This window comes from Rousettus aegyptiacus, unplaced genomic scaffold, assembly GCF_014176215.1.
Source record: "Rousettus aegyptiacus isolate mRouAeg1 unplaced genomic scaffold, mRouAeg1.p scaffold_m13_p_8, whole genome shotgun sequence".
Classification (NCBI taxonomy): domain Eukaryota; kingdom Metazoa; phylum Chordata; class Mammalia; order Chiroptera; family Pteropodidae; genus Rousettus; species Rousettus aegyptiacus.
In genome coordinates this window covers 12,215,978-12,228,252 of record NW_023416311.1, presented here as the reverse complement: position 1 = coordinate 12,228,252, position 12,275 = coordinate 12,215,978, and the positions used below count along the sequence as shown (strand labels likewise).

The 12,275-nt window shown below is 50.1% G+C and overlaps 1 protein-coding gene across 17 annotated transcripts in view; it reads left to right on the top strand.

Annotated features, from left to right (window-relative positions):
• Positions 1 to 12,275, top strand: part of RBFOX1 (RNA binding fox-1 homolog 1) — a 1,358,182-nt gene continuing 1,345,907 nt past the window's right edge. For 14 of the 17 annotated variants that reach the window (XM_036226155.1, XM_036226160.1, XM_036226170.1 and 11 more), the window contains exon 1: positions 1 to 822. In XM_036226155.1, coding sequence (XP_036082048.1) covers positions 820 to 822 — 3 coding nt within the window. In that variant the 5' untranslated portion in view covers positions 1 to 819. Of the gene's footprint in view, positions 928 to 12,275 lie in introns of all 17 variants that reach the window. The other 3 variants (XM_036226162.1, XM_036226161.1, XM_036226176.1) reach the window with 2 other exon arrangements.

Genomic DNA, 12,275 nt, shown 5'->3' with positions numbered 1-12,275 from the left:
GACACGCGCGCACACGCGCACACACACATGCACACATTTTCGCGCTCGCTCTCTCTCGCTCTCCTTTGTTTATTTTCTAATCTATATTTTTGTTTGAAGATCGCCTCCTCACTCTCTCCCACCCGCCCGCCAGCGCTCTCGGGGGCCTGCCCGGCGCACACAGCTCCCCTCCATCACCCCAGCCCTCCTCCTGGTCTCCAAGAGCTCGGGGTTTGAAGGTCACCTCCTTTCTAGTCCCTGTGCGAGCCGCGCCACCGCCGCCTCCTCCAGCTGGAGCCGGTGGCACAGGCTGCGCTGCCCTGAGTGGTTCTCGCCGCGGCAGCGCAGCGGACCAAGCCCGGGGGCTGCGCGGGGTGGGGAACCCCGAACACAGGAGGGGAATCCCTCCCGCTTCGCCCCAGCCCCCGACTGCACCCGTGGTGGGGCGGGGGTGCTCCGTCAGCCCCGGAACGGCAGAGGCGGCGGCAGCCGGACCCACGCGCGCGCCTCCGAGGCACGAGGAGGAAGGAGTGAACTGGGCGCCCCGCATCTGGAGGGGACATCCGTGCGCCCCGCCCCTGCGTCCAGAGCGCGAGAGCCGCGAGCCTCTAACCCAGGCAGAGCGCTGAGCCGCCGACAGTGTGCCCAGAGCTGAGGCACTTGGCGCTCCAGACCTTCCTGGCAGTGGCCGTCAGGGCCCGGGCTGTCCGGCCCGCGCCGTGCCCAGCTGCGCCCAGCCCTCTGCCCAGGCAGGGGCGCCAGGGCGGGGCTTACCTGCCAGCGAAGTTGCGGACAGCGTCGTGAGAGAAGCCAGCACCCCCCTTTAGCTGCCTCCAGCTCATGGTGAGTGTGGCTGGGGGTGCAGAGAGCGCAGGGGAATTGGAGGGGCTGGGGCCGAGCGGAAGGCAACCGGAAGGCGACCGGAGTCCGGCTGGCCTGAAGTTCTAGGTAAGTCCAAGCAGAGTCACCGCCTCTGCGCCCCTCTGACCTAACCCAAAGGGTCCGCACAGGGGAGACCTGGGTCCTCGAGAGCTGGCGTCGTCCCAGCGCCAAGGTGGGCGCTCTGGACTGGGAACTTTTTCAGCTTGGTCCTCCTGCATGTCCCCCTCAGTGTGTGTGTGTGGTGGGGGGGGGGGGGCAGATCCCGGGTCCCCTATGTCCCCCCACCCCACGTTACTTCCCGAAGCACGCCCTTCCTCTCCCCAGAGTGCCTCAGGAGCACTCAGGCTGCGCGTTTGTCCCCTCTGGGAGCGAGTCCCAGGTGCAAGGAGAGGCTGGAACCTGCCTGCGCACTTTGGTTAGTCTCCCTGGCTGGCTGGCTGGCAGCCTGCACTCCGGGAGCGCCTGCTCTGGTCCCCGCCTTTTCCACCGCCCTTTGCGAAGTCTGAGGGAGGGGGCACTTCGATGGCCTGCGAGGGTGATGAGAAGCTCCAAACCCCTGGTGGGCGATGGGGAAGGGGAAGAGGAGGGTCGATGAGCTGGAGGGAGAGCGTCAGTGTTTATTGGCACCGGTGCCCTGAGATGCAGCGTTTGACCCCTGGGGAGGGGATCGGTCTGGGAACTCGGCATTTGGAAACTCCTGCCTAGCCCCCGGGGTTCGTTTGGTGCCTCAGAATGCCTCCCTCCCACCCCCTCCCCCAGAGAGGAGACCCAGGCGCTAGCCGATCTCTGTGCAACCCTGCATGACTGGAGTGCACACAGGCTGGGGTCGCTCCTTGTCAGCTCCAATTTCCCAACTGTCCAGGGACAGAGGTGAGGGAGAGGTTAGCGGGGGCGCTGCTCCCACCTTCCCACAGCCCAGGGGCCACCTGGCCGGGATGCTCCTGGTGCCTCTAAGCGCCAGCTCCTGGGACCAGATGTCATGCAGAACCCGGAAGCTACCCGCACGGGGATGGAGGGGAAGCCCCCTGACCCGCTGGGACCAGACTCCGCCGACTCCATTCCCTGCCGCCAGGGAGTGGGGTCTCCTCGCTCCTCGCTCCTGCTCAGACTCAGACCGGGGTGCACCTGCCTGTCCAGGCATCTGGGGCGGGGCTGTTCACGCGCTTGAAAATCCCACAGCGAGGTTTAGGGAACTAGCACCTGACCAATGTTCTTCTCAGTTGAACTTGAAAAAGAATCAGGGGAGGTGTCTCGGAATAGCTTTGTCTGGGCTGAAATATGCACCATACCTTTAGTTTTCTTTTATCATAATAAGGATTGTTTTTATGTTTTAAAAAATCCAGTGTACCCAGAGGCCTGGCCTTGTCAGCCTTAGTTCAGGACACGTCCCAGCCAGTGAGCCTTCCTAGTCCCTGTCCTAGTTCATTCACCTTTCATTTCCCATGTATCTTTGTTATAAAAGAAAAAAAAAAAAAAAGATGAGAGGGCCTGGATCCTTTCAGTTTCTAAGTGACCACAGAGGGTCTGGCTGGAGCCATTGGCAGATTTATTTTTGGCCAAGGTCTTTTTCCCTCAGAGGCGAAGGACCTGGGGCCCATGAAGGGTAAAAGGTGGTAGTGGAAAGGGCTGCACTTGCAAACAGCGGGGCCGGCTCCAAACCTTCGCGCTTTAGGAATTTATCTGAGAAGCACTGGATCCAGAGGAATCCACTGGGTTTCCCGGAAATTAGCTCTCCTGGTTGAGTTGGGGCAGGAAGAAATGGACGTCATCTGTTACCATTTGTGAGGGTCCATAGAGTAGAGTTTTGTGGCTGAGAAAAGCTCAGGGTTCCTGTCTCTGTCACCTGCTAGCTCTGTCACCTCGGGCAACTTACTTGACCTCTCTGTGCCTGATTATTCACTGGTCATATGAGAGTTTCAGTGGTAGTATTGGGCTCAGAGGGTTTGGGAGAGAATAAAATGAAGCAACAAATACTTAGAATGGGGTCTGGCACGTGGCAAGTGCCTGGATGTTAGTTTTCTTTCTTTCTTTTTTTTAAAGCAAGTAGATTATATTTTGAGCCTTATGATGCCTGGTGAGATAGAAAAGGCAGGCAGTTTTCCTTACACACACACACACACACACACACACACACACGCACACTTTAAGAACAGATGAAATGGAAACAAAAAGGGAGGTTAATCCTAAAGGTTGGATGCTTGCAGAAACCTCAGCCTCGTGCAGAGAAAGCTGGCCTGACCTGTCCCCTTGTACTCTCCCATGTTCCAAGGAGGATCAGCAACATGCCACCCACCAGCTGGGATGCAGGCTTGTGGCATTTGACACAGTCTCAAGACGCCCGTATACCTTGAAATTAAGTTTTTACAGCAGTGTGCATTTCTTCTAATCATCAGAAGGCCTGCTTCTCCTTAGCCTCCAGGGATGAATGTATCCTCTTAGTAAATGTTACTTTCCTCAGAACACAGTGTCTTTAACGTCACCCTGTGGTCCCAGAGTTTTCCACTTAGAAAGGAGCCTAAACGTGGGTCTGAGTCGATTTCTCCTCCTGGAATTGACCCACTCTGCCCTATTTTCTCTTCATGATAATTGATGCTATTTTTTTACCTGCTCCTCTCAGATCTGAGCACAGGCCTTTTAGACAAACTCATGTCTCTGATGACTTTTTTTTTTTTTTTTAAAAAAAAAAAAAAAACAAGTTTAGCCTTTTCAGTTCACGCCATACCAAACCATAACAGATTTGATAAAATTCCTTTTAGATAAGTCTTTTTTAAAAAATTTTTTTCATTTAGAAAATTGGGTCTGCCCCGTACAAATATGTCTGACATTTCACCTTTCCAAAACTTACACCATTTTATTTGCATGCTTTAAGCTGATGTATGGAGTAACAAACACATTTCAAGAGGGGAACCGGATCTGACACAGAAAAGACTTTGGGGACACTGAGATTTCCCAGGGGTGTATGTGAGGACCATTTTATTCCAAGTGCATTTGCTTTGAAGGACACAGGCAGCTAGTTGCACCTCTGTCACCCAGCACGGAGCTGCACGGTAAGCATGCTCCACAAATTAGTACCCGCTGACGTCTCTGAAACTATCCAATCGTTTGCCATATTCCCCCATCTTGCCTGAGACAAAACTTTGTTGTGGCAAAGACCCCCAACATGGAAATAACGTTTTTAAAGAAGCTGTGAGGCTCTCCCCAAGGCCTGCTTCCGTTACTTAATAGACTGCCTCAAGACACAAGTGTAAATATTAAACCATTAATTAAAGAATCAAACGGGGAGGGAGCTTTAGGAGAGGGGTGCTCAGCACCTTCAGATGACTTCGGCAGAGAACGTGGTTAGACTGGGTTGTAGGGTCTGGGGGTTCTTGTGAAAATGACCCACGGACTTAATAGGAGAGAATTATCCTCATACTTTGTATCTGTAGTAGCTCTGAGCGTGGCATTACCATTGGTTTGTCGTTGGTCACCGGACATATGGAAATACGGGTGACTGTTGCCTGCTTCTATAGATGGTTATGTCTATCTGGGGAGAAGTAGTGGCTCATGCAGTCAGCATGTACCCAGGACATACCACAGGTCGGAGGATTTGCCTGTGAGAACATTGCTTTTTAGGAGCTTCTATTGACATGGAGAAAGCCAGACAATAAGGGATGAGGATACATTTTAGAAGGATAATGACAAAGATTGAAAATGGTAACGTGACAAGATGACAGAGATGACGTGGAAGGGTACTCCGAAGGGCAGTGATTTACTCCAAAGAGCAGTGATTTGAGCTGAGACCTAAGCGAAAAGAAGTAGCTGATTTGTGTCAAGCTCCCTGTTCATTCCCCGAGAATTTCTTGAGCATTTACTATGTATCAAGACACTTGAAATACACAAGGATCTTACATACAGACACCCCCACCTTAATGGAGTTTCTATTCTAAGGTGGTTATCGGCATAAATAGAGTTTCAGAGATGTGGGGACAGCAAGCTCCAAGGCCCGGAGGCCGTGGCAATGATAACATTGTAGAATCAAGTTGGGTCACACGGGCCCATGAGGCCTGGCGAGGGGTCTCGATGTTATCCCATGGGAAGCCATCGGAAGGTTTAATGCAGAGAATTACCACGATATAGTTTGGGCTTACGTGTTGTGGGAAACACAGTCCGACGTTTTTGAGTAGAGTCCGTAAAGAAGCATGCCTTCGCAGCCAGCCAGCTCTTGTCTCAAAATTCCGATTCGTCTCTACGACCACATCTGGTCAGTGGACTCTTAGCATCTGGAAGGGGAAGCCCTATTCCATCTAAGAAATAAAGCTTTGTTTTAGTCCCCCTCCTCCTTCAGGGACTTAATATCTTCCATTCAAGAAGAAAGATTAGTTTGTAGAGAAAAAGAACTCTGAGTTTCTCAGGAATACAGTGCGTGGGCGATATTTGTATACAGTATCTTACTTAAGAGTTCTTTCCCTTGGCTTCCCTTCAAAGAAGCAGCACTCCCCGCCTTTCCCCTCAACGCCCCTCCCCCCCACACACATACACTCACACCCATACACACTCTCTTTCCTGGGGCTTGTCCGACATCTCTTGTGCACGGAGGCCCTGTTTACTGATAATCTGTTCCATTTCAGAGTGTGGCCACGTGTTTCTCCCATTGGTAGTTGTGATGTTGGACACTGGGCATCGACAGGAAGAAGCATGTCGTTGAGCGAGAGCTCTTGAGTTCTTGGGAGGCTCTCCTGGCCTTGGAAGGTGGAAGGCTGGGGCATCTGGAGAGTTCAACTGTCTTCCCACATTCGATCCCCGAACCTGTCTCTTGATCCACAGCCCTGCGATCCTGTCATTGCCCGTTAGATGCGCTGTAACGTAACAGGAAGTTTAGGTTTCGAACAATTCCTACGCAACACGAGCTGCGCTAAGCGCTCTGGGTGGCTCTGTAGCGGGGCCGTGTTTTCTTGCAGACTCAGGACCATCTCCCTCGCCTCCACCTCCCACACCTCGTTCACTTCCTACTACTCAGCCTTAAGATTATAACCTGAAAGGCCCTTGTTCAGGGCAACCCTCCCCCCTTTGCTGTGGGGACTCTCCTTCCTTACGGCATCCCAGGGACGGCTTTATATTTATGTGAGTGACTACGTCTTACCTTTTCCTCTTCCTCCCTTGGATGGTAAACTCAGGTGGGCTGTGCACGCACCTGCTTCAGACGTCGCTGCTTTCTAGCATCTAGCACAGTGGTTGGCACTGAGTGAACGCTTGACGTGAAAATCATGGATTCCGCCATACGATCCTTCTAGCACACTTCGAAGTGGGTTCTTTTCATGTCCCCATCCTGCAGGTGGATAGCGAGGTGTAGGCAGGATTAAGCCATTTGTCCCAGGACAGCAGGTACGTGGCACAGCCAAGGGTTTTGACGGTCTGAGCCGGTAGCCTGTGACGTGAATCACTGCACACACCGCCGCCGCCTCTGCTGCCTTTGTGTGATGCGAGGGAGGGAGGAGGCAGCGCTGGGGAGGGGTCAGGGGGACTCGGCCGCTTAGCGCGACTTGCTCTGAGAAACGATGCTATGAGTCGATAAGAGGCATAAAGAGAAAACAGGGCGCCTGTGACTGTGTGCTCCACTTCTCTTCATTGTCGCCTGAGAGGGGCCTGTGCTGGGGCTCTGCACTGGTGCGGTCTGGCCTCCGTTTGGCTGTTTCTCTCCTCGGAGTACCTAGGCCCTGGCTCCTGGAGCACCTGAGACCCCTTTCTCCAAGCCCACGCCCTGAGTGCCATTCTGTAGGAGGAGCAGGGACCGCCTGTCCGGACCTCATGGACTCGGGGCTCGTGCTGCTCTGATAGCCACTCCAAGCGCAGTTTGCAAACTGCCTGCCATTCCCTCCGTCGAAGCAGCAGCATCTGAGTCAGCTCCCCTTTCGTTTCTTCCTGGGGACAAACGTAGACCTTCGCCAGCGTACAGTCGCCTCGTACAATCGCCTCGTTTGTTGCTACGTCTTGTCTTTCCTCAAGATGCCTCTTTTCTGTGACTTTTAGAATAGAGTCCGAGACGTGGGTATGGACTTAGATTTCCAAAACTGTCTTCTTTTTTATCATCATCGGTTCCCTCAGAGCAACCATTTGACGGCAGCTCCTTCTGTGCTAGGGCCTGGGGAAGAATGCGTCACACACATTGCTTCATTAACTCTTTATTGCAAACCCTTTATCATCCCCGTTTTACAGATGGGGCAACTGAGGCCCCAAGAGTAAGTTGCAGACTCCAGCAGTTAGCTCCAGGGTCCTGTGCTCATCTCTTCCGCTCTGCACTGAGAAGTCCAGCTGGGTGTTGAAGAGGAGAGCGGCAGAACCGTTATGAGACACCCAGCAGGCCGGAGGCAATGCAAGGCAGCGGTTACGGTTTCCGAATCAGACCATGCAGCTTCCAATCCCAGCCCCACGACCTTTGGCCTTACTTAACCTCTGTCTCCCCCTATAAGTGGAGAAGATGATTATTCCAATATTTCAGGGTCAGTTTAATGATTAATCGGCCTTGTAAATTCTTTAAAACATATAGTACGTGTTCAGTAGTAGTGCTTGCGATGATAACAATGATAAGAATTATTATAATTTGATAATGATGATGATGATGATGATGTTATCATCATCGTCATTGTTGCCGGGTGGAATTTCACAGTCTCTCCCGGTAGCAGATTGGCCCCAGAGCTCCTCCACTTTCCTCTTGACTGTAACTGAGATGATAAATTGAGAGTGAAAGGGGAAGAACCCATAATAGCTGCAAATGTAGAGTTGAGGGAGTTGACAGACCCGAGTCTCTGTATGGAGTTCTGTCTGCAGAGGACTGCTGACAGCGGCCATATGCACGGGCTCTGATTGATTGGCAGAGAGAAACACTAATTTATTAGACTCGTTATGAAAAGTGACAGAGCAGGGAATCGAGAGGCTGATTCGGCACCAGCAGCCCTGGCCAGATCCCAGGGGGTCCTAGCTGCGTTTCTGTTTTCCCTGGAGACGAGCCCTCCGGTCTTGTTCCCCGGGCCATTGCTTGTGTCCTAGAGTGAGTCTGAGAATGAGGCACGCCTTCTTGGGTCTTCCTGAAGGGGAGGCTGGCCCGCGGCATGGCTCGTGGTCATGGCACCGTGAAGAACACGTCTTTTCCTCAGAAAAGGGGGATCCAGTTCATGCTGCCGCTGATTACAAAGGCAGATAAGATGATGGAGAACTCCCCAAAAGGAAGGAAAATAGTTCTCATTGGCATGAGTCAGCATATCTAACTTTTGAGTCCAGGTTCTGTTATTTTCTAGCTGTGTGACCTTGGGCAAGTGATTGTACCTCTCTGAGCCTCCATTGCCCAATCTATTAAAAGACAGATGATTCTGCTTCTCACCCAGGATTGAATGATGCTGCAGAGCGAGGTAAGTTAGGGGGTTATCTCATGGACTTCTCAGAGTACTCGATTCTGATCCATTTATTTATCTGGTAACATTCAGCAAGAGCTTCTCAGGCCAAGACTCTTTTATACAAAACTTTCCTTAGTTAATATGCCACGGTTCTTGGAAAGATACTGTGTTTTCTAGTGAATTTTATTTGTTTTGCATGTGAAACTCGCTTAGCTTTAGTAACTGTGCGAATTGGTAAGATTGTTTGAAATTTCAGAATGACAACAAGGAATCGCTCACCGCACTCCATAAATGCAGTTCTACTGAAATGAGCTTCGCTCCTGTTGGCTTAAAATGAGTCAGATAATAAGGAAGCCATTTGATCCCATATTTTAAAAAATAGATATTATGTATATACACACAGGAAAAGAACAGACCATTTAGACTGAAGTCTGAGTGGTTACAGCCGAGTCCAATAGTGAACAGAAACATGATGTTGTTGAAAGCAAATGAGGGAAACCAAACACAGACGGTTTTTCTTATTTTCTCCCATGTTTTCTTTAATCCCAGCCCCCCCCCCCCCCCCCGGAGCACTACTTATGACATGTAGGTTCACTTTTAGGAGGTCACTCCTTGCTTTGTCCTGCATTCAGTAAACGTTTTTAGCCCCAGGCTGGGGGTGCCACACTGTGCTGGGTACTGAGGACGCTGTGTTGGGAAGATGTGTTGACCCGTGACCAACAAGTCTCTGCCGCCCACAGCTTAGTCTCTAGCCAGAGAGATGGACACAAAACCTGAAAAGAAAGAAACGGACAGTTTAATCCCCTATCGTAATGCACACAGACTAAAAGGGCTGACGGCCTTATTAGGTAGGGGGGCCAGGAAGGTCTCCCCGTGGAGAGACATTTAGGTAACATTTAAGCTGAGACCTGGAGAACGAGAAGAACCGAGCTGGGCAAAGAGGGGCGATGGAGAGAGGGAGCGAGACCACGGCGGCCAGAGGCACCAGCGTGCTCAGAAGCCCGGGGAAGGAGTACCCCACACGCCCCAAAAACTGCAGCCCGCGTGCCTGGAGGAGTGTGTGCAGCTGGCGAGGCTGCAGGGCCAGAGCAAGCTGCCTGCCCTTCAGACTCCATGTTCTTTCTTTCTGAAATGGGGAAGAGCTTTACTCATAGATGTATTACAGATGAGCGTGTGTGCACATCGGTGTGAGCGTGCACGGGCGTGAGCGTGTGTGAGTGAGTGTGCATGTGTGTGTTGCAAGGAGAAGAGGGGAGGCAGAGGGCAGTGTGATGGGTGTGATGTTCTGCTCTGCCTTCAGAGCCCACCAGAAAGAGAAGCAGAGGCAGCTGGTCACTCTGCTTTTCACACGTCCAAGGGCAAGAGCACTGCGTGGTCTGCGGTCCTCCCTGCTCCTGTTTATAGGTGCGTTCGCTGAGTGACAGCTTCTTAGGAGGCGGAGCCACATCCTTCCGCTACGAATGTATCTTTGCAACATCTGTAAAGTTAATGAGACCACCCCTTAATGGCCCTCGCCCCAATGACTACATCACTATTAGAGATATAAAAAAGTTAGGGAAGGCTTTTAGGACTTCAGCATTTTCGAGTCTGTGTTCAAGTGTTTTTACCTGTTTTATAAAGTTAACGTTTTAGGCGCCCTCCGTTTTCATTCGTGTTTCGAGTACTGCTGCCTCTCGGTTCTGTGTCTTGGGAACAGAGACGTTTGGTTCTCTTTTCCTTCCGGCCCAGGTAGAGTGTTGTAACTCTGTGTCCCTCCTTCATTCGCCAGAAATAGGATCAGGGGAAGCAGCTCGCAGAATTTGTCTCTAGCCCAAACTCTTCTATTAATCAGGAGGGAAAAAAAATAAAATGATTCATTCTCTGGAGCTCCAGATTGTTTTTTTGAAAGAAGGGACAGACTCCACTCCAGGGAAAAGAGACTCTGGGGCTTGCTCTCCTTGATAATTTTCTCTTTACGTAATTTTGGGGCGCATACTGGGGCATATTAATTCTGGTAGGCCACGAATGTGCCTCAGTGCACGAGAATAATTGGAGAGCAGTGTCTGGAACAAATGCTTGCCTTAAAAAAAAGTTTATGAAATGCCAGCAGATGTCAGTGTGCCCTTGCCATTTTATTATTTTTTTTCCTTTTAACTTTTTTAAAGGAACATTAATTATTTTCAGTAATAAAACACACACAAGTATATCTACAGTCACCCATGAAGAGACCATGAAATAACATTTTTTAGTTCTGGGAGTTGGGTGGTGTGGGTGGGGGCAGGGGAGGAGACCAGCAGAACTCATTTTATAAGGTGAATGCATCCTCTAAATCATCTAAATAGGCAATATAATTTTGTCTTTTTCCAGAATAGCGGTGTCAAAATTCAAAGCCCATGTAAGTCTTATTTATTTTTTTCCTCTTTTCCAAGCCATTGTTCAGAAACTAATAATAGCTCAGGATCCAGCTTAGCTGCTGAGAGCCAACGGCCTCTGCTAATTGATACATCCCTTCATTTGAAAGCTGGAGTCTGCAGAGGAGGGTGGGGGGTGGCGGCGGAAGGTTGTGTGTAGTGTCAGAATTTTTTGTCTGTGTTATAATGAGAATCTTTTGCCATTTTTGTTGTCGTGAGTACAACAAACTACGTGCTAACACGGCTCCTCTGCAGATACATTTGGATTAAAAATCGGGTGGAGGAAAATATTTGACCGAAGTATTTAAAATTATTCATTCGAAGCAAGGGTTGATTTGCCAGCATTTATGGGAGTCAAGTGCAAGAAGAAGTAGGCTGGTTTTCAGGCAGGGAGTGATGTCTTTAACTGGGCACATTTGATGCTTCACTTATTTAATAGTTTAGATGAAAATGTCACAATACTAAAAAAAAAAAAAATGCAACAGTGTGCCGAGAAAAATATCCCTTCCTTCCACCTTCCCAGAGACTACTATAGTGAAGTTTTGTTATGCATCTTTTTGTAGATCTGTTATACACATAGATGCGTTTACACTAAGACAAGATAGCATCGGATACGCATGCTCCTATACTTTGCCTATTTAAAAAAATTAAAGCTATATTTTAGAGATTTTCCCCACATCCATAGACATATCTCTCTTCCGTTTTTGTTGATGGATATATAGTATTCCATTGTTCGGATGTACTCTACATTGTTTAATTGGTTTCCTTTTGGAGGATATTTACGTTATTTCCAGTATCTTGACATTAAAGTGCTGCCTTGAATATCCTTGGCCACCACCATTTTCTACGTGTGTATATCTGTCGGATAAATTCCTAGAGATGCAATCGCGGGGTCACAGGAGATGCGCCTTTCATTTTCACGGACGTGCCAGACCTCATGCTTTGACTGAAAAGCGCCTAATGCCTTGGTGGGTGAATGGAGTTTAGACAAAGACGCATCGTTGTTATGGTTTTGGCGGCCATGGTGCCAGGCGAGTGGCTGTTTCACATTGTCTACCTACCTGTCGGAGTGTTTGCAGTTCTTGTCATTCCTGGTTTTATTCTTTCTTTCTTTTTTTGTGGCAGGTGTGTGTGTGTCGTGCGCACGCGCGCACACGACACAGTCTAACACCTTCCATCGCCAGGACTTTGCAAAGAGCTTTAACTCCATTTTCGCATTGAGTCTTGTGGAGTAAGCCCTGCTGTCACCTACATTTGGGGAGTAGAGCCACAGGGTGTGAGAGAGGTCAAGTGTTTCGCTTAGGGTCATGTGGCTGGTGGTCAAGTGGGGATTCAGGCTCAGACCCCCCAAGCTTAACCATTGTGCTATGTCCCGCCAGGGTGATTTGAACAGCAGAGAACAACATATCAACTTATACCAGGGTTTTACCTGATACTAGCGTATTATTGACATTTCGGATTCGGTAATTTCTGGCACCGTGAGAGGCCGTTCTGTGCATTACGGGATGTTAAGTAGCATCCCTGGTCTCTGAGTACGGGGTGCTAGGAACACCCTCTTCTGCAGCTATGACAACCAAAGACGTCTAGCAATGTCGCCGAATGTCCCGGGGGCGGGAATTGCTCCCCAGTTGGAAAACACCGACTCAGACAAGGA